This window comes from Oncorhynchus nerka, linkage group LG2 (assembly GCF_034236695.1).
Source record: "Oncorhynchus nerka isolate Pitt River linkage group LG2, Oner_Uvic_2.0, whole genome shotgun sequence".
NCBI classification, from domain to species: Eukaryota; Metazoa; Chordata; class Actinopteri; order Salmoniformes; family Salmonidae; genus Oncorhynchus; species Oncorhynchus nerka.
In genome coordinates, this window is record NC_088397.1 from 98,670,073 (window position 1) to 98,695,157 (window position 25,085).

The 25,085-nt window shown below is 48.2% G+C and overlaps 1 protein-coding gene across 13 annotated transcripts in view; it reads right to left on the reverse strand.

Annotated features, from left to right (window-relative positions):
* Positions 1-25,085, reverse strand: part of slmapa (sarcolemma associated protein a) — a 192,516-nt gene that overhangs the window by 9,331 nt on the left and 158,100 nt on the right. For 10 of the 13 annotated variants that reach the window (XM_065004686.1, XM_065004679.1, XM_065004683.1 and 7 more), the window contains 4 exons: positions 21,688-21,993; positions 18,199-18,316; positions 10,987-11,158; positions 9,975-10,109 (listed from right to left, as the gene is read on the reverse strand). In XM_065004686.1, the coding sequence (XP_064860758.1) occupies positions 9,975-10,109; positions 10,987-11,158; positions 18,199-18,316; positions 21,688-21,993 (731 nt within the window). Of the gene's footprint in view, positions 1-3,003; positions 3,092-9,974; positions 10,110-10,986; positions 11,159-18,198; positions 18,317-21,687; positions 21,994-25,085 lie in introns of all 13 variants that reach the window. The other 3 variants (XM_065004662.1, XM_065004690.1, XM_065004681.1) reach the window with 1 other exon arrangement.

The following is a 25,085-nucleotide window of genomic DNA, read 5'->3' on the forward strand; positions in this document are numbered from 1 at the left end:
AGTTCTTCCCAGTGTTGGTGTTTAGTGTTAGTTCTTCCCAGTGTTGGTGTTTAGTGTTAGTTCTCCCCAGTGTTAGTTCTCCCCAGTGTTAGTTCTTCCCAGTGTTAGTTCTTCCCAGTGTTAGTTCTTCCCAGTGTTGGTGTTTAGTGTTAGTTCTCCCCAGTGTTAGTTCTCCCCAGTGTTGGTGTTTAGTGTTAGTTCTCCCCAGTGTTAGTTCTTCCCAGTGTTGGTGTTTAGTGTTAGTTCTCCCCAGTGTTAGTTCTCCCCAGTGTTAGTTCTTCCCAGTGTTGGTGTTTAGTGTTAGTTCTCCCCAGTGTTGGTGTTTAGTGTTAGTTCTCCCCAGTGTTGGTGTTTAGTGTTAGTTCTCCCCAGTGTTGGTGTTTAGTGTTAGTTCTCCCCAGTGTTAGTTCTCCCCAGTGTTAGTTCTCCCCAGTGTTAGTTCTCCAAAGTGTTGGTGTTTAGTGTTAGTTCTCCCCAGTGTTAGTTCTTCCCAGTGTTAGTTCTCCCCAGTGTTGGTGTTTAGTGTTAGTTCTTCCCAGTGTTGGTGTTTAGTGTTAGTTCTTCCCAGTGTTAGTTCTCCCCAGTGTTGGTGTTTAGTGTTAGTTCTCCCCAGTGTTAGTTATTCCCAGTGTTAGTGTTGTGTTAGTTCTCCCCAGTGTTAGTTCTTCCCAGTGTTGGTGTTTAGTGTTAGTTCTCCCCAGTGTTGGTGTTTAGTGTTAGTTCTTCCCAGTGTTGGTGTTTAGTGTTAGTTCTCCCCAGTGTTGGTGTTTAGTGTTAGTTCTCCCCAGTGTTAGTTCTCCCCAGTGTTGGTGTTTAGTGTTAGTTCTCCCCAGTGTTAGTTCTCCCCAGTGTTGGTGTTTAGTGTTAGTTCTTCCCATTGTTAGTTCTCCCCAGTGTTAGTTATTCCCAGTGTTGGTGTTTAGTGTTAGTTCTTCCCATTGTTAGTTCTCCCCAGTGTTAGTTCTCCCCAGTGTTGGTGTTTAGTGTTAGTTCTCCCCAGTGTTAGTTCTTCCCAGTGTTGGTGTTTAGTGTTAGTTCTTCCCAGTGTTAGTTCTCCCCAGTGTTAGTTCTCCCCAGTGTTGGTGTTTAGTGTTAGTTCTCCCCAGTGTTAGTTCTCCCCAGTGTTGGTGTTTAGTGTTAGTTCTCCCCAGTGTTAGTTTTCCCCAGTGTTAGTTCTCCAAAGTGTTGGTGTTTAGTGTTAGTTCTCCCCAGTGTTAGTTCTTCCCAGTGTTAGTTCTCCCCAGTGTTGGTGTTTAGTGTTAGTTCTTCCCAGTGTTGGTGTTTAGTGTTAGTTCTTCCCAGTGTTGGTGTTTAGTGTTAGTTCTTCCCAGTGTTGGTGTTTAGTGTTAGTTCTTCCCAGTGTTAGTTCTCCCCAGTGTTAGTTCTCCCCAGTGTTAGTGTTTAGTGTTAGTTCTCCCCAGTGTTAGTTATTCCCAGTGTTAGTGGTTAGTGTTAGTTCTCCCCAGTGTTAGTTCTTCCCAGTGTTAGTTCTCCAAAGTGTTGGTGTTTAGTGTTAGTTCTCCCCAGTGTTGGTGTTTAGTGTTAGTTCTTCCCAGTGTTGGTGTTTAGTGTTAGTTCTCCCCAGTGTTGGTGTTTAGTGTTAGTTCTCCCCAGTGTTAGTTCTTCCCAGTGTTAGTTCTCCCCAGTGTTGGTTCTCCCCAGTGTTGGTGTTTAGTGTTAGTTCTCCCCAGTGTTGGTGTTTAGTGTTAGTTCTCCCCAGTGTTAGTTCTTCCCAGTGTTGGTGTTTAGTGTTAGTTCTCCCCAGTGTTAGTTCTCCCCAGTGTTGGTGTTTAGTGTTAGTTCTCCCCAGTGTTAGTTCTTCCCAGTGTTAGTTCTCCCCAGTGTTGGTGTTTAGTGTTAGTTCTCCCCAGTGTTAGTTCTCCCCAGTGTTGGTGTTTAGTGTTAGTTCTCCCCAGTGTTAGTTCTTCCCAGTGTTAGTTCTCCCCAGTGTTGGTTCTCCCCAGTGTTAGTTCTCCCCAGTGTTAGTTCTCCCCAGTGTTGGTGTTTAGTGTTAGTTCTCCCCAGTGTTAGTTCTCCCCAGTGTTAGTTCTCCCCAGTGTTAGTTCTCCCCAGTGTTGGTGTTTAGTGTTAGTTCTCCCCAGTGTTGGTGTTTAGTGTTAGTTCTCCCCAGTGTTAGTTCTCCCCAGTGTTAGTTCTCCCCAGTGTTGGTGTTTAGTGTTAGTTCTTCCCAGTGTTGGTGTTTAGTGTTAGTTCTCCCCAGTGTTAGTTCTCCCCAGTGTTGGTGTTTAGTGTTAGTTCTCCCCAGTGTTAGTTCTCCCCAGTGTTGGTGTTTAGTGTTAGTTCTCCCCAGTGTTAGTTCTCCCCAGTGTTAATTCTCCCCAGTGTTGGTGTTTAGTGTTAGTTCTCCCCAGTGTTGGTGTTTAGTGTTAGTTCTCCCCAGTGTTAGTTCTCCCCAGTGTTAGTTCTCCCCAGTGTTAGTTCTCCCCAGTGTTGGTGTTTAGTGTTAGTTCTTCCCAGTGTTGGTGTTTAGTGTTAGTTCTTCCCAGTGTTGGTGTTTAGTGTTAGTTCTTCCCAGTGTTAGTTCTCCCAGTGTTGGTGTTTAGTGTTAGTTCTTCCCAGTGTTAGTTCTTCCCAGTGTTAGTGTTTAGTGTTAGTTCTCCCCAGTGTTAGTTCTTCCCAGTGTTAGTGTTTAGTGTTAGTTCTCCCCAGTGTTAGTTCTTCCCAGTGTTAGTGTTTAGTGTTAGTTCTCCCCAGTGTTAGTTCTCCCCAGTGTTAGTGTTTAGTGTTAGTTCTCCCCAGTGTTAGTTCTCCCCAGTGTTAGTGTTTAGTGTTAGTTCTCCCCAGTGTTAGTTCTCCCCAGTGTTGATGTTTAGTGTTAGTTCTCCCCAGTGTTGGTGTTTAGTGTTAGTTCTCCTCCAGTGTTGGTGCAGCTGTAGGAGGAGTGGTTCAATGAATGATAGCCATGCACTGTAGAGTTAGAAAGGAGGATGATGAAGACAACAGGTGAGAGACGACACCAACTCAACAGAACGTCGGGTGTACCTTTCTACCACAACTGGCTGAAGCACCAATACATCAAGGCCAGGATAAGGCTGATGAAAATGGCTTGGACAGGCTGCAATATGGATGGCTAAAGGAGGGAGGGATCAATCAGAGACAATAATCAAATAGAATAATAAATTGTTATAAACTCATCAAAACTAAATCAATAAATGGGAAAATAATCTAAATGAATAAATAAATAAACAGAAAACTGAAGGGGGACTGAAAGGGAAGGGGGATAGGGCAGGAGGAGATTAGGGCAGGAGGAGATTAGGGCAGGAGGAGATTAGGGCAGGAGGAGAATAGGGCAGGAGGAGAATAGGGCAGGAGGAGATTAGGGCAGGAGGAGATTAGGGCAGGAGGAGATTAGGGCAGGAGGAGAATAGGGCAGGTGAAGCACCAATACTCAAGGCCAGGATAAGGCTGAGAAAATGGCTTGGACAGGCTGCAATATTAGGAGAGGAAGATAGGGCAGGAGGAGAATAGGGCAGGAGGAGAATAGGGCAGGAGGAGAATAGGGCAGGAGGAGGATAGGGCAGAAGGAGATTAGGGCAGGAGGAGATTAGGGCAGGAGGAGAATAGGGCAGGAGGAGAATAGGGCAGGAGGAGAATAGGGCAGGAGGAGATTAGGGCAGGAGGAGATTAGGGCAGGAGGAGAATAGGGCAGGAGGAGATTAGGGCAGGAGGAGATTAGGGCAGGAGGAGATTAGGGCAGGAGGAGATTAGGGCAGGAGGAGAATAGGGCAGGAGGAGAGGAAGATAGGGCAGGAGGAGAATAGGGCAGGAGGAGAATAGGGCAGGAGGAGAATAGGGCAGGAGGAGATTAGGGCAGGAGGAGATTAGGGCAGGAGGAGAATAGGGCAGGAGGAGAATAGGGCAGGAGGAGAATAGGGCAGGAGGAGAATAGGGCAGGAGGAGAATAGGGCAGGAGGAGGATAGGGCAGGAGGAGATTAGGGCAGGAGGAGATTAGGGCAGGAGGAGATTAGGGCAGGAGGAGAATAGGGCAGGAGGAGAATAGGGCAGGAGGAGAATAGGGCAGGAGGAGAATAGGGCAGGAGGAGAATAGGGCAGGAGGAGGATAGGGCAGAAGGAGAGGAGGATAGGGCAGGAGGAGAGGAAGATAGGGCAGGAGGAGAATAGGGCAGGAGGAGAATAGGGCAGGAGGAGAATAGGGCAGGAGGAGGATAGGGCAGGAGGAGGATAGGGCAGGAGGAGAATAGGGCAGGAGGAGAATAGGGCAGGAGGAGAATAGGGCAGGAGGAGGATAGGGCAGGAGGAGAATAGGGCAGGAGGAGAATAGGGCAGGAGGAGAATAGGGCAGGAGGAGAATAGGGCAGGAGGAGAATAGGGCAGGAGGAGAATAGGGCAGGAGGAGAATAGGGCAGGAGGAGAATAGGGCAGGAGGAGAGGAGGAGAATAGGGCAGGAGGAGAGGAGGATAGGGCAGAAGGAGAGGAGGATAGGGCAGGAGGAGGATAGGGCAGAAGGAGAGGATGATATGGCAGAAGGAAAGGAGGAGGATAGGGCAGGAGGGGGAGGATAGGGCAGAAGGAGAGGAGGATAGGGCAGAAGGAGAGGAGGATAGGGCAGAAGGAGAGGGGAATAGGGCAGAAGGAGAGGGGAATAGGGCAGGAGGGGGATAGGGCAGGAGGATAGGGCAGAAGGAGAGGGGGATAGGGCAGAAGGGGGAGGATAGGGCAGAAGGGGGAGAGGAGGATAGGGCAGGAGGAGAGGAGGATAGGGCAGGAGGAGAGGAGGATAGGGCAGGAGGAGAGGAGGATAGGGCAGAAGGAGGAGGATAGGACAGAAGGAGGAGGATAGGACAGAAGGAAAGGAGGAGAGGATAGGGCAGAAGGAAAGGAGGAGAGGATAGGGCAGAAGGAAAGGAGGAGAGGATAGGGCAGAAGGAGGAGGATAGGACAGAAGGAGGAGGATAGGACAGAAGGAGGAGGATAGGACAGAAGGAGGAGGATAGGACAGAAGGAGGAGGATAGGACAGAAGGAGGAGGATAGGACAGAAGGAGGATAGGGAAGGAGGAGGATAGGAGGATAGGGAAGGAGGAGGATAGGGAAGGAGGAGGATAGGAGGATAGGGCAGAAGGAGAGGAGGATAGGGCAGAAGGAGAGGAGGATAGGGCAGAAGGAGAGGAGGATAGGGCAGAAGGAGAGGAGGATAGGGCAGAAGGAGAGGAGGATAGAGCAGAAGGAGGAGGATAGGGAAGGAGGAGGATAGGGAAGGATGAGGATAGGAGGATAGGGAAGGAGGAGGATAGGGGGATAGGGCAGAAGGAGGATAGGGCAGAAGGAGGATAGGGCAGAAGGAGGATAGGGCAGAAGAAGGATAGGGCAGAAGGGGGATAGGGCAGAAGGGGGATAGGGCAGAAGGGGGATAGGGCAGAAGGAGGGTAGGGCAGAAGAAGGATAGGGCAGAAGGAGGATAGGGCAGAAGGAGGATAGGGCAGAAGGAGGATAGGGCAGGAGGAGAGGAGGATAGGGCAGGAGGAGAGGAGGATAGGGCAGGAGGAAAGGAGGATAGGGCAGAAGGGGGATAGGGCAGGAGGAGAGGAGGATAGGGCAGGAGGAGAGGAGGATAGGGCAGGAGGAAAGGAGGATAGGGCAGAAGGAGAGGAGGATAAGGCAGAAGGAAAGGAGGATAAGGCAGAAGGAAAGGAGGATAGGGCAGGAGGAGAGGAGGATAGGAGGAAAGAGATAGATACATGTCACACCACATCTAGAAGCTGAACACAGGTATAGATACATGTCACACCACATCTAGAAGCTGAACACAGGTATAGATACATGTCACACCACATCTAGAAGCTGAACACAGGTATAGATACATGTCACACCACATCTAGAAGCTGAACACAGGTATAGATACATGTCACACTACATCTAGAAGCTGAACACAGGTATAGATACATGACACACCACATCTAGAAGCTGAACACAGGTATAGATACATGTCACACTACATCTAGAAGCTGAACACAGGTATAGATACATGACACACCACATCTAGAAGCTGAACACACAGGTATATATAGATACATGTCGCTGAACACAGGTATAGATAAAGTTGAAGTCGGAAGTTTACATACACTTAGGTTGGAGTCATTAAAACTAGTTTTTCAACCACTCTGTGCCTCTTAGCTTGACATCACGGGAAAATCAAAAGAAATCAGTCACAAGTCCAGACCTCCCACAAGTGTGGTTCATCCTTGGGAGCAATTTCCAAACACCTGAAGGTACCACGTTCATCTGTACAAACAATAGCATGCAAAGCCAGACTACGGTTTGCAACTGCACATGGGGACAAAGATCGTACTTTTTGGAGATATGTCCTCTGGTCTGATGAAACAAAAATATAACTGTTTGGCCATAATGAGCATTGTTATGTTTGGAGGAAAAAGGGGGAGTGCTTTCCAACCGTGAAGCACGGGGGTGGCAGCATCATGTTGTGGGAGTGCATTGCTGCAGGAGGGACTGCTGCACTTCACAAAATAGATGGCATCATGAGGGAGGAAAATGATGTGGATATATTGAAGCAACATCTCAAGACATCAGTCAGGAAGTTAAAGCTTGGTCGCAAATGGGTCTTCCAAATGGACAATGACCCCAAGCATACTTCCAAAGTTGTGGCAAATTGGCTTAAGGACAACAAAGTCAAGGTATTGGAGTGGCCATCACAAAGCCCTGACCTCAATCCTATAGAAAATGTGTGGGCAGAACTGAAAAAGCGTGTGCGAGCAAGGAGGCCTACAAACCTGACTCATTTACACCAGCTCTGTCAGGAGAAATGGGCCAAAATTCACCCAACTTATTGTGGCAAGCTTGTGGAAAGCTACCCGAAACGTTTGACCCAAGTTAAACAATTGAAAGGCAATGCTACCAAATACTAATTGACTGTATGTAAACTTCTGACCTACTGGGAATGCGATGAAAGAAATCTGAAATAAATGATTCTCCCTACTATTATTCTGACATTTCACATTCTTAAAATAAAGTGGTCATCCTAACTGACCTAAGCCAGGGAATTTTTACAAGGATTAAATGTCAGGAATTGTGAAAAACTGAGTTTAAATGTATTTGGCTAAAGTGTATGTATGTAAACTTCTGACTTCAACTGTACACGTCACACCACATCTAGAAGCTGAACACAACAACAGTAAGAGTATGGGACAAGGAGAGTGTGGAGAGAGAGTGGGGTTTAACAAACACACTAGAACAAACTGCGGATCACACTCACCCGGGATTCAACCAGATCCTGCTGTGTCCACAATGCTACATTTTAAATGTCAGTTTCTGTTTGAGCCAACATATGCAACGTTTACTGTGAACATGGTCTCCACCAATGCAGGAAAATGGCCTTTAAAAAAATGGTGCATTGTCGACAAAACGTGATCAGATTGAATCCCAGTCTTGTTGATTTGATGTCCCAGGACGGAGATTGATTTGGTGTCCCAGGACTGAGATTGATTTGATGTCCCAGGACTGAGATTGATTTGATGTCCCAGGACTGAGATTGATTTGATGTCCCAGGACAGATTGATTTGGTGTCCCAGGACTGAGATGGATTTGGTGTCCCAGGACTGAGATGGATTTGATGTCCCAGGACTGAGATTGATTTGATGTCCCAGGACGGAGATTGATTTGGTGTCCCAGGACTGAGATTGATTTGGTGTCCCAGGACGGAGATTGATTTGGTGTCCCAGGACGGAGATTGATTTGGTGTCCCAGGACGGAGATTGATTTGGTGTCCCAGGACTGAGATTGATTTGGTGTCCCAGGACGGAGATTGATTTGGTGTCCCAGGACAGAGATTGATTTGGTGTCCCAGGACGGAGATTGATTTGATGTCCCAGGACATTTGTGTGTGTTATTTGTTAATCAGGACAGAGGGGTTCTAGAAGCATCCTAAACACAGTAGGGTTGATGTGACATTTCTGACACAAGTTCTTCCACCAGGATTTTTTTGTAAAGTAGCCCAAAGATAAGAGGCTCAAAAATAGAAGAACCCACAGTTACCCATCACCACATCTGATGACAACTTCTGGACTTTGCGACCTAACAGAAATGACTTTAGAAGATTCTTTCTTTCTGCCGTTCTGTCTTCCAACCTTCTGTAATACTCCCATGTCAGTCCCTAACACAGATTTGTTTTCTTCAAATATATATTTAACCTTTATTTAACCTTTATTTAACTAGGCAAGTCAGTTAAGAACAAAATTATTATTTACACTGACGACCTACTCCGGCCAAACCCGCGACGACTATGGGCCAATTGTGCGCCGCGCGCTATGAGACTCCCAATTACGGCCGGATGTGATACAGCCTGGATTCGAACCAGGTTCTGTAGTGACACCTCATGCACTGAGATGCAGTGCCTTAGACCACTGCGCCACTCGGGATGGATGTTGGCAGATCAAAAGTTGCTGAATATGTTCAACGTGCTGAGTGATGACTTCAGTCTCTTAAGAAATTACTTCTGAGCTGACTGACAATAAACAGAACCAGCAGGCCATACAACTGTAATTCTAATAATTGGACTCAGACATGGACATTTGTGTGGGACTGTTGCTAACTTTCAGCTACTTCAAGGATATCTCTGGACTTTGCTCCGTTCATCTTTCCCTCGATCCTGACTAGTCTCCCAGTCCCTGCCACTGATCCCCACAGCATGATGCTGCCACCACCATGCTTCACCGTAGGGATGGTGCCAGGTTTCCTCCAGATGTGGCGCTTGTCATTCAGGCCAAAGAGTTCGATCTTGGATTCATCAGACCAGAGAATCTTATTTCTCATTGTCCTTTAGGTGCCTTTTGGCAAACTCCAAGTGGGCTGTCATGTGCCTTTTCCTGAGGAGTGGCTTCGGTCTGGCCACTCTACCATAAAGGCCTGATTGGTAGAGTTCTGCAGAGATGGTTGTCCTTCTGGAAGGTTCTCCCATCTCTACAGAGGAACTCTGGAGCTCTGTCAGAGTGACCATCAGGTTCTTGGTCACCTCCCTGACCAAGGCCCTTCTCCCCCGATTACTCAGTTTGGCCGAGCGGACAGCTCTAGGAAGAGTCTTGGTGGTTCCAAACTTGTTTCATTTAAAAATGATGGAGGTCACTGTGTTCTTGGGGACCTTTAATGCTGCAGAAATGTTTTGATACCCTTCCCCAGATCTGTGCCTCGACACAATCCTGTCTCGGAACATGCACCTGTCAACTGTGGGACCTTATATAGACAGGTGTGTTCCTTTCCAAATCATGTCCAATTAATGTAATTTACCACAGGTGGACTCCAATGAAGTTGTAGAAACATCTCAACGTTGATCAATGGAAACAGGATTCACCTGAGATCAATGTTGAGTCTAACAGCAAAGGGTCTGAATACTTATGTAAATAAGGTATTTGTTTATTTATTTAGAATAAATTTGCACAAATGTATTCAAACCTGTTTTTCATTATGGGGGTATTGCGTGTAGATTGAGGGGGAAAAAATGTATTTAAGCAATTTTAGAATTAAGGCTGTAATGTAACAAAATGTAGAAAAAGTCAAAGTGTCTGAATAGTTTCTGAATGCGTTGTATTGAAGCTTGAAAACATCAGTAGTTAATTTCATACAAGTAACTTGCTCGCCTCACTTAAGTTGCAGGAGAAGTTCCCGTTTTGCGTTTTTTGTGCTTCTTTGTAAAACAAACACACGTGATTGGCTCAAACAGGGCTCCCGAGTGGCGGTGTCACTTGCAGTACCTGGTCCGAATCCAGGCCGAATCAACATCCGGACGTGATTGGGAGTCCCATAGTGCGGAAGCACAATTGGCTCAGCGTCGTCCGGGTTTGGCCGGGGTCGGACCGTCATTGTAAATAAGAATTTGTTCTTAACTGACTTGCCTATGTAGTGTAGTAAATGAACCACACAGAGAGAGAGAGACAGAGAAAAGGCCTGGTGACTTCTGGACAGGAAATGAGGTCACTACTCACATTCTTGCCCTTGTCCTGCAGCAGTTTGAGGTTGAATTTACACTGTTCCAGCTCCTCGTTGATGGAGCGTTTCTCCTGCTCTGTCCTGTCATAACGCTGCCGCAGGTCGGATAGCAAGGTCTGGGTGTCCTCATACTGGGGTTGGAGAGAAGGAGAAAGAGATTCAGGTGAGATTCATCTGGTACCAGGGATAGCTGTGTGGCTGGTACCAGGGATAGCTGTGTGGCTGGTACCAGGGATAGCTGTGTGGCTGGTACCTGGGATAGCTGTGTGGCTGGTACCTGGGATAGCTGTGTGGCTGGTACCTGGGATAGCTGTGTGGCTGGTACCTGGGATAGCTGTGTGGCTGGTACCTGGGATAGCTGTGTGGCTGGTACCTGGGATAGCTGTGTGGCTGGTATAGCTGTGTGGCTGGTACCTGGGATAGCTGTGTGGCTGGTACCTGGGATAGCTGTGTGGCTGGTACCTGGGTTAGCTGTGTGGCTGGTACCTGGGATAGCTGTGTGGCTGGTACCTGGGATAGCTGTGTGGCAGCTGTGTGGCTGGTACCTGGGATAGCTGTGTGGCTGGTACCTGGGTTAGCTGTGTGGCTGGTACCTGGGATAGCTGTGTGGCTGGTACCTGGGATAGCTGTGTGGCTGGTACCTGGGATAGCTGTGTGGCTGGTACCAGGGATAGCTGTGTGGCTGGTACCAGGGATAGCTGTGTGGCTGGTACCTGGGATAGCTGTGTGGCTGGTACCAGGGATAGCTGTGTGGCTGGTACCAGGGATAGCTGTGTGGCTGGTACCAGGGATAGCTGTGTGGCTGGTACCAGGGATAGCTGTGTGGCTGGTACCAGGGATAGCTGTGTGGCTGGTACCAGGGATAGCTGTGTGGCTGGTACCAGGGATAGCTGTGTGGCTGGTACCTGGGATAGCTGTGTGGCTGGTACCTGGGATAGCTGTGTGGCTGGTACCAGGGATATCTGTGTGGCTGGTACCTGAGTTAGCTGTGTGTGTACTGTATCATACCTCTCTCTGCAGGCTCTGTGTCCTGCTAGCAGCCTGGGTTAGCTGTGACTGCAGCTTGTTAGCGTCCTGGAGGTGTTTGTCCTGCAGTGAGCCCAGTCTACTCTGCATCTCTCCCTGGGACTTCTCCAGTAACTGAAGACTGCTGTTCAGACTGGCAGTCTGCTCCCTGGAACTGAGAAGAGGGAGGACAGGTGGTCAAGCACATGGATGGATAGTTAAGTAATATTAAGGTTAGTCTGTTGTACTTCAGCTTGCGCTCAAACATTTCAACTGCTCTCTCCCCCCTCCATCACTCTCCTTCCCTCCTCTCCATGCTGCCTCTGTCCCAAGTCAGCTCCTGCACACTGCCGCTGTTGACGCCCTCACACCCACACAGCTAATAAATAGCTGACAGGTTATCCACCCACACCGTACCAGGCTAGCACAACCCCCAATAGCACTAGACTCATCCACCCTCCGATAGCGCTGACTGTGATGAAGGATTTCAACATGAAGGAGTGTTGAGTGGCAGCAGAGACTTGGAGACTGACAGAGAGCAGAGGCAGCTAAAATCTGTTTGACTCTTTCCAGCGTCTCTGCAGACAGGGCAGTAGACCAACAACCAGTAGACCAACAACCAGTAGACCAACAACCAGAGAGACCAACAACCAGGAGACCAACAACCAGTAGACCAACAACCAGGAGACCAACAACCAGTAGACCAACAACCAGTAGACCAACAACCAGTAGACCAACAACCAGGAGACCCACAACCAGGAGACCCACAACCAGGAGACCCACAACCAGGAGACCCACAACCAGGAGACCCACAACCAGTAGACCCACAACCAGTAGACCAACAACCAGTAGACCAACAACCAGGAGACCAACAACCAGTAGACCAACAACCAGGAGACCAACAACCAGGAGACCAACAACCAGTAGACCAACAACCAGGAGACCAACAACCAGGAGACCAACAACCAGGAGACCAACAACCAAGAGACCAACAACCAGGAGACCAACAACCAGTAGACCAACAACCAGGAGACCAACAACCAAGAGACATTTACATTTAAGTCATTTAGCAGACGCTCTTATCCAGAGCGACTTACAAATTGGTGCATTCACCTTATGACATCCAGTGGAACAGCCACTTTACAATAGTGCATCTAAATCTTTTAAGGGGGGTGAGAAGGATTACTTTATCCTATCCTAGGTATTCCTTAAAGAGGTGGGGTTTCAGGTGTCTCCGGAAGGTGGTGATTGACTCCGCTGTCCTGGCGTCGTGAGGGAGTTTGTTCCACCATTGGGGGGCCAGAGCAGCGAACAGTTTTGACTGGGCTGAGCGGGAACTGTACTTCCTCAGTGGTAGGGAGGCGAGCAGGCCAGAGGTGGATGAACGCAGTGCCCTTGTTTGGGTGTAGGGCCTGATCAGAGCCTGGAGGTACTGAGGTGCCGTTCCCTCACAGCTCCGTAGGCAAGCACCATGGTCTTGTAGCGGATGCGAGCTTCAACTGGAAGCCAGTGGAGAGAGCGGAGGAGCGGGGTGACGTGAGAGAACTTGGGAAGGTTGAACACCAGACGGGCTGCGGCGTTCTGGATGAGTTGTAGGGGTTTAATGGCACAGGCAGGGAGCCCAGCCAACAGCGAGTTGCAGTAATCCAGCCGGGAGATGACAAGTGCCTGGATTAGGACCTGCGCCGCTTCCTGTGTGAGGCAGGGTCGTACTCTGCGGATGTTGTAGAGCATGAACCTACAGGAACGGGCCACCGCCTTGATGTTAGTTGAGAACGACAGGGTGTTGTCCAGGATCACGCCAAGGTTCTTAGCGCTCTGGGAGGAGGACACAGTGGAGTTGTCAACCGTGTAACAACCAGTAGACCAACAACCTCCTTTATTTAGATGAGCTGCTTAATAAAGGAGCCAAACAGTCAGTCTGTCCTGCCTTTGTGAATGTAGCTCAGTGTGAGGTCTGAAACAGTAACCCTGCTGCAGCTCAGAGGTCTGAAACGGTAACAATGCTGCAGCTCAGAGGTCTGAAACGGTAACAATGCTGCAGCTCAGAGGTCTGAAACGGTAACCCTGCTGCAGCTCAGTGTGAGGTCTGAAACGGTAACCCTGCTGCAGCTCAGAGGTCTGAAACGGTAACAATGCTGCAGCTCAGAGGTCTGAAACGGTAACAATGCTGCAGCTCAGAGGTCTGAAACGGTAACCCTGCTGCAGCTCAGTGTGAGGTCTGAAACAGTAACCCTGCTGTAGCTCAGAGGTCTGAAACAGTAACCCTGCTGCAGCTCAGAGGTCTGAAACAGTAACCCTGCTGCAGCTCAGAGAGGAGGTCTGAAACAGTAACCCTGCTGCAGCTCAGAGAGGAGGTCTGAAACAGTAACCCTGCTGCAGCTCAGAGGTCTGAAACGCTAACCCTGCTGCAGCTCAGAGGTCTGAAACGGTAACCCTGCTGCAGCTCAGAGGTCTGAAACGGTAACCCTGCTGCAGCTCAGAGGTTTGAAACGGTAACCCTGCTGCAGCTCAGAGGTCTGAAACGGTAACCCTGCTGCAGCTCAGAGGTCTGAAACGGTAACCCTGCTGCAGCTCAGAGGTCTGAAACGGTAACCCTGCTGCAGCTCAGAGGTCTGAAATGGTAACCCTGCTGCAGCTCAGAGGTCTGAAACGGTAACCCTGCTGCAGCTCAGAGGTCTGAAACAGTAACCCTGCTGCAGCTCAGAGGTCTGAAACGGTAACCCTGCTGCAGCTCAGAGGTCTGAAACGGTAACCCTGCTGCAGCTCAGAGGTCTGTAACCCTGCTGCAGCTCAGAGGTCTGAAACGGTAACCCTGCTGCAGCTCAGAGGTCTGAAACAGTAACCCTGCTGCAGCTCAGAGGTCTGAAACGGTAACCCTGCTGCAGCTCAGAGGTCTGAAATGGTAACCCTGCTGCAGCTCAGAGGTCTGAAACGGTAACCCTGCTGCAGCTCAGTGAGGAGGTCTGAAACAGTAACCCTGCTGCAGCTCAGTGAGGAGGTCTGAAACAGTAACCCTGCTGCAGCTCAGAGGTCTGAAACAGTAACCCTGCTGCAGCTCAGAGGTCTGAAACGGTAACCCTGCTGCAGCTCAGTGAGGAGGTCTGAAACAGTAACCCTGCTGCAGCTCAGAGGTCTGAAACAGTAACCCTGCTGCAGCTCAGTGTGAGGAGGTCTGAAACAGTAACCCTGCTGCAGCTCAGAGGTCTGAAACAGTAACCCTGCTGCAGCTCAGTGTGAGGTCTGAAACAGTAACCCTGCTGCAGCTCAGAGGTCTGAAACAGTAACCCTGCTGCAGCTCAGAGGTCTGAAACAGTAACCCTGCTGCAGCTCAGAGGTCTGAAACGGTAACCCTGCTGCAGCTCAGAGGTCTGAAACGGTAACCCTGCTGCAGCTCAGAGGTCTGAAACAGTAACCCTGCTGCAGCTCAGAGGTCTGAAACGGTAACCCTGCTGCAGCTCAGAGGTCTGAAACAGTAACCCTGCTGCAGCTCAGAGAGGAGGTCTGAAACAGTAACCCTGCTGCAGCTCAGAGGTCTGAAACGGTAACCCTGCTGCAGCTCAGAGGTCTGAAACGGTAACCCTGCTGCAGCTCAGTGCGAGGTCTGAAACAGTAACCCTGCTGTAGCTCAGAGGTCTGAAACAGTAACCCTGCTGCAGCTCAGAGGTCTGAAACAGTAACCCTGCTGCAGCTCAGAGGTCTGAAACAGTAACCCTGCTGCAGCTCAGAGGTCTGAAACGGTAACCCTGCTGCAGCTCAGTGTGAGGTCTGAAACAGTAACCCTGCTGTAGCTCAGAGGTCTGAAACAGTAACCCCCTGCAGCAGGTCTGAAACGGTAACCCTGCTGCAGGAGGTCTGAAACAGTAACCCTGCTGTAGCTCAGAGGTCTGAAACAGTAACCCTGCTGCAGCTCAGAGGTCTGAAACAGTAACCCTGCTGCAGCTCAGAGGTCTGAAACGGTAACCCTGCTGCAGCTCAGAGGTCTGAAACAGTAACCCTGCTGCAGCTCAGAGGTCTGAAACGGTAACCCTGCTGCAGCTCAGAGGTCTGAAACGGTAACCCTGCTGCAGCTCAGAGGTCTGAAACGGTAACCCTGCTGCAGCTCAGAGGTCTGAAACAGTAACCCTGCTGCAGCTCAGAGGTCTGAAACAGTAACCCTGCTGCAGCTCAGTGAGTCTGAGGTCTGCAGCTCAACTGAAACAGTAACCCTGCTGCAGCTCAGAGGTCTGAAACGGTAACCCTGCTGCAGCTCAGAGAGGAGGTCTGAAACAGTAACCCTGCTGCAGCTCAGAGAGGAGGTCTGAAACGGTAACCCTGCTGCAGCTCAGAGAGGAGGTCTGAAACGGTAACCCTGCTGCAGCTCAGAGAGGAGGTCTGAAACAGTAACCCTGCTGCAGCTCGGTAAGCTGCAGCTCAGAGGTCTGAAACGGTAACCCTGCTGCAGCTCAGTGAGGTCTGAAACGGTAACCCTGCTGCAGCTCAGAGGTCTGAAACGGTAACCCTGCTGCAGCTCAGAGGTCTGGTAACCCTGCTGCAGCTCAGAGGTCTGAAACGGTAACCCTGCTGCAGCTCAGAGGTCTGAAACGGTAACCCTGCTGCAGCTCAGAGGTCTGAAACGGTAACCCTGCTGCAGCTCAGAGGTCTGAAACGGTAACCCTGCTGCAGCTCAGAGGTCTGAAACGGTAACCCTGCTGCAGCTCAGAGGTCTGAAACGGTAACCCTGCTGCAGCTCAGAGGTCTGAAATGGTAACCCTGCTGCAGCTCAGAGGTCTGAAACGGTAACCCTGCTGCAGCTCTGAAATGGTAACCCTGCTGCAGCTCAGAGGTCTGAAACGGTAACCCTGCTGCAGCTCAGAGGTCTGAAACGGTAACCCTGCTGCAGCTCAGCGTGAGAGGTCTGAAATGGTAACCCTGCTGCAGCTCAGAGGTCTGAAACGGTAACCCTGCTGCAGCTCAGCGGAGGTCTGAAACGGTAACCCTGCTGCAGCTCAGAGGTCTGAAACAGTAACCCTGCTGCAGCTCAGTGAGGAGGTCTGAAACAGTAACCCTGCTGCAGCTCAGTAACCCTGCTGCAGAGGTCTGAAACGGTAACCCTGCTGCAGCTCAGAGGTCTGAAACGGTAACCCTGCTGCAGCTCAGAGGTCTGAAACGGTAACCCTGCTGCAGCTCAGAGGTCTGAAACGGTAACCCTGCTGCAGCTCAGAGGTCTGAAACGGTAACCCTGCTGCAGCTCAGAGGTCTGAAACAGTAACCCTGCTGCAGCTCAGTGAGGAGGTCTGAAACGGTAACCCTGCTGCAGCTCAGAGGTCTGAAACGGTAACCCTTCCAGCGCAGAGGTCTAAAACTGTAACCCTGCTGCAGCTCAGAGGTCCGAAACGGTAACCCTGCTGCAGCTCAGTGAGGAGGTCTGAAATGGTAACCCTGCTGTAGCTCAGAGGTCTGAAACGGTAACCCTGCTGCAGCTCAGAGGTCTGAAACGGTAACCCTGCTGCAGCTCAGAGGTCTGAAACAGTAACCCTGCTGCAGCTCAGAGGTCTGAAACGGTAACCCTGCTGCAGCTCAGTGAGGAGGTCTGAAACGGTAACCCTGCTGCAGCTCAGAGGTCTGAAACGGTAACCCTGCTTCAGCGCAGAGGTCTAAAACTGTAACCCTGCTGCAGCTCAGAGGTCCGAAACGGTAACCCTGCTGCAGCTCAGTGAGGAGGTCTGAAATGGTAACCCTGCTGTAGCTCAGAGGTCTGAAACGGTAACCCTTCTGCAGCTCAGTGAGGAGGTCTGAAACGGTAACCCTGCTTCAGCTCAGTGAGGTCTGAAACGGTAACCCTGCTTCAGCTCAGAGGTCTGAAACGGTAACCCTGCTGTAGCTCAGAGGTCTGAAACAGTAACCCTGCTGCAGCTCAGAGGTCTGAAACGGTAACCCTGCTGCAGCTCAGAGGTCTGAAACGGTAACCCTGCTGCAGCTCAGAGGTCTGAAACGGTAACCATGCTGCAGCTCAGAGGTCTGAAACGGTAACCCTGCTGCAGCTCAGAGGTCTGAAACGGTAACCCTGATGCAGCTCAGCGTGAGGGGGTCTGAAACAGTAACCCTGCTGCAGCTCAGAGGTCTGAAACGGTAACCCTGATGCAGCTCAGCGTGAGGGGGTCTGAAATGGTAACCCTGCTGCAGCTCAGAGGTCTGAAACGGTAACCCTGCTGCAGCTCAGCGTGAGGTCTGAAACGGTAACCCTGCTGCAGCTCATAGGTCTGAAACGGTAACCCTGCTGCAGCTCAGAGGTCTGAAACTGTAACCCTGCTGCAGCTCAGAGGTCTGAAACGGTAACCCTGCTGCAGCTCAGAGGTCTGAAACGGTAACCCTGCTGCAGCTCAGAGGTCTGAAACGGTAACCCTGCTGCAGCTCAGAGGTCTGAAACGGTAACCCTGCTGCAGCTCAGAGGTCTGAAACGGTAACCCTGCTGCAGCTCAGAGGTCTGAAACGGTAACCCTGCTGCAGCTCAGAGGTCTGAAACGGTAACCCTGCTGCAGCTCAGAGGTCTGAAACAGTAACCCTGCTGCAGCTCAGTGTGAGGAGGTCTGAAACTGTAACCCTGCTGCAGCTCAGAGGTCTGAAACGGTAACACTTCCACTCAGACTCCTCCTTTGACAATACACCTAGAAGTGGAACACTAGTAGAAGTCTTACATCAGATAGAGATGTCCCTCCCATTGTATAGCAGTTCTAGTTCTAAAATGTTCGCTCCCATTGTATAGAAGTTGCGCAGACCGCATTAGTTCAGTTCTGAAAGCCGGGTCTGCAGTAAGCCTGGTCTGCAGTAAACGGGTCCATTATTAGCCGGGTCTGCAGTCCGGGTCTGCAGAAGACGGGTCTGCAGTAAGCCTTGTCTGCAGTAAGCCGGGTCTGCAGTAAGCCGGGTCTGCAGTAAGCCTGGTCTGCAGTAAGCCGGGTCTGCAGTAAGCCGGGTCTGCAGTAAGCCGGGTCTGCAGTAAGCCGGGTCTGCAGTAAGCCTGGTCTGCAGTAAGCCTGGTCTGCAGTAAGCCTGGTCTGCAGTAAACAAACAGCAACACTTGGCAGACCGTACCACTGTCACTTCTGGATGTCATTGCTCTGTGTAGTGACATATTTCCTGGTGTAGCGGTTAAGGTGTTCCGTTGACCATCAGGGATAACACCCCCCCCCTCCCCCCCCTCCAATCTGCTGTGTCTGCGGTGTGTGGACCCACCTGTCCAGGTCCGTCTCCAGTCCGTGTAGTCTGTTCACCAGGGTCGTCTTCTCAGAACGGAGACACTCACACTCCTGCTGCAGACTGGAACAGCCCCTCTGAAGACGCTCCAACTCTCCTACAGAAACAGACCATTATTATAGCAGTCCTTCTGAAGACGCTCCAACTCTCCTACAGAAACAGACCATTATTATAGCAGTCCTTCTGAAGACGCTCCAACTCTCCTACAGAAACAGACCATTATTATAGCAGTCCTTCTGAAGACGCTCCAACTCTCCTACAGAAACAGACCATTATTATAGCAGTCCTTCTGAAGACGCTCCAACTCTCCTACAGAAACAGACCATTATTATAGCAGTCCTTCTGAAGACGCTCCAACTCTCCTACAGAAACAGACCATTATTATAGCAGTCCTTCTGAAGACGCTCCAACTCTCCTACAGAAACAGACCATTATTATAGCAGTCCTTCTGAAGACGCTCCAACTCTCCTACAGAAACAGACCATTATTATAGCAGTCCTTCTGAAGACGCTCCAACTCTCCTACAGAAACAGACCATTATTATAGCAGTCCCTCTGAAGACGCTCCAACTCTCCTACAGAAACAGACCATTATTATAGCAGTCCTTCTGAAGACGCTCCAACTCTCCTACAGAAACAGACCATTATTATAGCAGTCCTTCTGAAGACGCTCCAACTCTCCTACAGAAACAGACCATTATTATAGCAGTCCTTCTGAAGACGCTCCAACTCTCCTACAGAAACAGACCATTATTATAGCAGTCCTTCTGAAGACGCTCCAACTCTCCTACAGAAACAGACCATTATTATAGCAGTCCTTCTGAAGACGCTCCAACTCTCCTACAGAAACAGACCATTATTATAGCAGTCCTTCTGAAGACGCTCCAACTCTCCTACAGAAACAGACCATTATTATAGCAGTCCTTCTGAAGACGCTCCAACTCTCCTACAGAAACAGACCATTATTATAGCAGTCCTTCTGAAGACGCTCCAACTCTCCTACAGAAACAGACCATTATTATAGCAGTCCTTCTGAAGACGCTCCAACTCTCCTACAGAAACAGACCATTATTATAGCAGCCCCTCTGAAGACGCTCCAACTCTCCTACAGAAACAGACCATTATTATAGCAGCCCCTCTGAAGACGCTCCAACTCTCCTACAGAAACAGACCATTATTATAGCAGTCCTTCTGAAGACGCTCCAACTCTCCTACAGAAACAGACCATTATTATAGCAGTCCTTCTGAAGACGCTCCAACTCTCCTACAGAAACAGACCATTATTATAGCAGCCCCTCTGAAGACGCTCCAACTCTCCTACAGAAACAGACCATTATTATAGCAGTCCTTCTGAAGACGCTCCAACTCTCCTACAGAAACAGACCATTATTATAGCAGTCCTTCTGAAGACGCTCCAACTCTCCTACAGAAACAGACCATTATTATAGCAGTCCTTCTGAAGACGCTCCAACTCTCCTACAGAAACAGACCATTATTATAGCAGTCCTTCTGAAGACGCTCCAACTCTCCTACAGAAACAGACCATTATTATAGCAGTCCTTCTGAAGACGCTCCAACTCTCCTACAGAAACAGACCATTATTATAGCAGTCCTTCTGAAGACGCTCCAACTCTCCTACAGAAACAGACCATTATTATAGCAGTCCTTCTGAAGACGCTCCAACTCTCCTACAGAAACAGACCATTATTATAGCAGTCCTTCTGAAGACGCTCCAACTCTCCTACAGAAACAGACCATTATTATAGCAGTCCTTCTGAAGACGCTCCAACTCTCCTACAGAAACAGACCATTATTATAGCAGTCCTTCTGAAGACGCTCCAACTCTCCTACAGAAACAGACCATTATTATAGCAGTCCTTCTGAAGACGCTCCAACTCTCCTACAGAAACAGACCATTATTATAGCAGTCCTTCTGAATTCAAAACACTGGCAACTTTTATGCTGCAAGGATGTGATCACAAAGTACAACAACAAAAATGTGTATTTTGGCTGGGGTATAGAGAGGTCAGTTTCAATTCAATATGATGGAGGATAATGTCTTCCTGTTTGGCCCTGTCCGGGGGTGTCCTCGGATGGGGCCACAGTGTCTCCTGACCCCTCCTGTCTCAGCCTCCAGTATTTATGCTGCAGTAGTTTGTGTCGGGGGGCTAGGGTCAGTTTGTTATATCTGGACTACTTCTCCTGTCCTATTCAGTGTCCTGTGTGAATCTAAGTGTGCGTTCTCTAATTCTCTCCTTCTCTCTTTCTTTCTCTCTCTCGGAGGACCTGAGCCCTAGGACCATGCCTCAGGACTACCTGACATGATGACTCCTTGCTGTCCCCAGTCCACCTGGCCATGCTGCTGCTCCAGTTTCAACTGACCTGAGCCCTAGGACCATGCCCCAGGACTACCTGACATGATGACTCCTTGCTGTCCCCAGTCCACCTGACTGTGCTGCTGCTCCAGTTTCAACTTCCACCTGACTGTGCTGCTGCTCCAGTTTCAACTGTTCTGCCTCACTATTATTCGACCATGCTGGTCATTTATGAACATTTGAACATCTTGGCCATGTTCTGTTATAATCTCCACCCGGCAGCCAGAAGAGGACTGGCCACCCCACATAGCCTGGTTCCTCTCTAGGTTTCTTCCTAGGTTTTAGCCTTTCTAGGGAGTTTTTCCTAGCCACCGTGCTTCTACACCTGCATTGCTTGCTGTTTGGGGTTTTAGACTGGGTTTCTGAACAGCACTTTGAGACATCAGCTGATGTACGAAGGGCTATATAAATAAATTAAGATTTTTTATTTTATTTTATAATGTAAGGAATTGATCAGGAACACCCATCAGGCTCTGCTGTTAGAAAGGTTAGGGGTTAGCATAGTATCGTACCTTGTAGCTCGAGGGCTCTCTGCTGGTGCAGGCTCTGCTGTTAGAAAGGTTAGGGGTTAGCATAGTATCGTACCTTGTAGCTCGAGGGCTCTCTGCTGGTGCAGGCTCTGCTGTTAGAAAGGTTAGGGGTTAGCATAGTATCGTACCTTGTAGCTCGAGGGCTCTCTGCTGGTGCAGGCTCTGCTGTTAGAAAGGTTAGGGGTTAGCATAGTATCAACCTTGTAGCTCGAGGGCTCTCTGCTGGTGCAGGCTCTGCTGTTAGAAAGGTTAGGGGTTAGCATAGTATCGCACCTTGTAGCTCGAGGGCTCTCTGCTGGTGCAGGCTCTGCTGTTAGAAAGGTTAGGGTTAGCATAGTATCGTACCTTGTAGCTCGAGGGCTCTCTGCTGGTGCAGGCTCTGCTGTTAGAAAGGTTAGGGGTTAGCATAGTATCGTACCTTGTAGCTCGAGGGCTCTCTGCTGGTGCAGGCTCTGCTGTTAGAAAGGTTAGGGGTTAGCATAGTATCGTACCTTGTAGCTCGAGGGCTCTCTGCTGGTGCAGGCTCTGCTGTTAGAAAGGTTAGGGGTTAGCATAGTATCGTACCTTGTAGCTCGAGGGCTCTCTGCTGGTGCAGGCTCTGCTGTTGGAAGGTGGCCTGCAGGGAGTTGATCTCCTGTTCGTATTTCGACGCAGCCTGACGCCACTTCTCCAGCTCGGTCGTGACACCTCCCAGGTCCCTCTGCAGGGCGGCGATGTCTCGCTCCCTCTCGGCCGTGGCGGCCTCCATGGCGTGGTGGAGAACTAGCACCTCCTCCTGAGCAGAGTACAGCTCCTCCTGTGTGCTGCTGATGCTGCTCTCTCTCTGCTCCTTCAGCTCCTCCATGTCTACCGCTAGCTTCCCCAACTGACCTGGAAACAGATGGTATATACTTTCATATACACTATATAATATACAACATCTCTCCCCCAACTGACCTGGAAACAGATCGTATATACTTTCATATACACTATATAATATACAACATCTCTCCCCCAACTGACCTGGAAACAGATGGTATATACTGTCATATACACTATATAATATAGAACATCTCTCCCCCAACTGACCTGGAAACAGATGGTATATACTGTCATATACACTATATAATATACAACATCTCTCCCCCAACTGACCTGGAAACAGATCGTGTAATGTAAACTGTCAGACGTGGGTTGCCATACACAAGCTTGCTGGTTTGATTCCCACACTAAGCAGAGCTGCCCTAATATCTATATGGAATAAGGAAAACTCAGCGCTGCCCTAATACCTATATGGAATAAGGAAAACTCAGAGCTGCCCTAATAACTATATGGAATAAGGAAAACTCAGCGCTGCCCTAATACCTATATGGAATAAGGAAAACTCAGAGCTGCCCTAATAACTATATGGAATAAGGAAAACTCAGCGCTGCCCTAATAACTATATGGAATAAGGAAAACTCAGCGCTGCCCTAATAACTATATGGAATAAGGAAAACTCAGAGCTGCCCTAATACCTATATGGAATAAGGAAAACTCAGAGCTGCCCTAATAACTATATGGAATAAGGAAAACTCAGAGCTGCCCTAATACCTATATGGAATAAGGAAAACTCAGAGCTGCCCTAATAACTATATGGAATAAGGAAAACTCAGAGCTGCCCTAATAACTATATGGAATAAGGAAAACTCAGCGCTGCCCTAATACCTATATGGAATAATGAAAATGTATGCCCTATAGTAATGTACGGAATAAGGTAATGTAATGTATGGTATAGTAATGTATGGAATAGGAAAAAGGTATAGCAATGTAATATATGGTAATAATGAAAACTCAGGCCCTAATAGTAATGAATAAGGAAAATGCTGCCCTAATACCATATGGAATAAGAAAATGTAAGCTGTATAATAACTATATGGAATAAGGAAAATGTCAGGTATAGTAATGTAACTATATGGAAGTAATGTAAGGTTATGCCCTAATAGTATATGGAATAAGGAAAATCAGCAATGTAATAACTATGGTAATAAGGAAAACTCAGCGCTGCCCTAATAACTATATGGAATAAGAAATGTCAGCGCTGCCCTATACCTATATGGAATAAGGAAAACTTAGCTGGTAATAACTATATGGAATAAGGAAAACTCAGCGCTGCCCTAATACCTATATGGAATAAGGAAAACTCAGAGCTGCCCTAATAACTAATGGAATAAGGAAAACTCAGAGCTGCCCTAATAACTACATGGAATAAGGAAAACTAATGCTGCCCTAATAACTATATGGAATAAGGAAAACTCAGCAATGCCCTAATAACTACATGGAATAAGGAAAACTCAGAGCTGCCCTAATAACCTATATGGAATAAGGAAAACTCAATGCTGCCCTAATACCTATATGAATAAGGAAAACTCAGAGTTATGGTAATACCTATATGGAATAAGGAAAACTCAGAGCTGCCCTAATAACTATATGGAATAAGGTAAAATGCTGCCCTAATACCTATATGGAATAAGGAAAACTCAGAGCTGTAATAACTAATGGAATAAGGAAAATCAGAGCTAGCCCTAATGTAATGGAATAAGAAAATGTAAGGCCCTAATACTATATAATAATGTAATGTATGGTTATGGTAATGTAATGTAAGGTATAGTAATGTAATGTATAGTAATGTATAGTAATGTATGGTATAGCAATGTAATGTATGGTATAGTAATGTAATGTATGGTATAGTAATGTAATGTAAGGTATAGTAATGTAATGTAAGGTTATGGTAATGCAATGTAAGGTATAGTAATGTAATGTAAGGTATAGTAATGTATGGTATAGCAATGCATGGGATTGTATGGTATAGCAAAGCATGGTATTGTATGGTAATATATGGCATAGTAATGTGAAGTATGCTATAGTATTGTGATGCATAGTAATGTATGGCATGGTACAGTAATACAAGCTATAAAGGTAAGATATACTAATGTAATGTATGGTATAGTAATGTAGCATATAGTATAATAATGTATGGTATTGTATGGTATAGTAATATAAAGTATGATATGGTATAGTAATGTAATTTATGCGACAGTAATGTAATGTAAGGTGATATAATGTAATGTTATGGTATAGTAATGTAAGGTATAGTAATGTAATGTATGATATAGTAATGTAATGTAAGGTATAGTAATGTAAGGTTATGGTATAGCAATGTAAGGTACAGTAATGTAATGTATAGTAATGTAAGGTAATGTAAGGTATAGTAATGTAATGTATAGTAATGTATAGTCAAATGTAAGGGGAATCACCCAGTGATGTCCAGGGTTATCAGTCCCTGATTGGAGGGTAATCAATGTGTCTAAATCAGTCCCTGATTAGAGGGAATCAATGATGTCTAAAGTTAAATCAGTTTGAATAGAGGAATCACCCACCTGATGTCTAAAGTGTAAATCAGTCCCTGATTAGAGGGGAATCACCCACCTGGTCTAGCAATGTAAATCAGTCCCAGATTAGAGGGGAATCACCCACCTGATGTCTAAAGTCTAAATCAGTCCCTGAATAGAGGGGAATCACCCACCTGGTGTCTAAAGTCTAAATCAGTCCCTGATTAGAGGGGAATCACCCACCTGATGTCTAAAGTCTAAATCAGTCCCTGATTAGAGGGGAATCACCCACCTGATGTCTAAATCAGTCCCTGATTAGAGGGGAATCACCCACCTGGTGTCTAAATCAGTCCCTGATTAGAGGGGAATCACCCACCTGGTGTCTAAAGTCTAAATCAGTCCCTGATTAGAGGGGAATCACCCACCTGGTGTCTAAAGTCTAAATCAGTCCCTGATTAGAGGGGAATCACCCACCTGATGTCTAAAGTCTAAATCAGTCCCTGATTAGAGGGGAATCACCCACCTGATGTCTAAAGTCTAAATCAGTCCCTGATTAGAGGGGAATCACCCACCTGGTGTCTAAATCAGTCCCTGAATAGAGGAGAATCACCC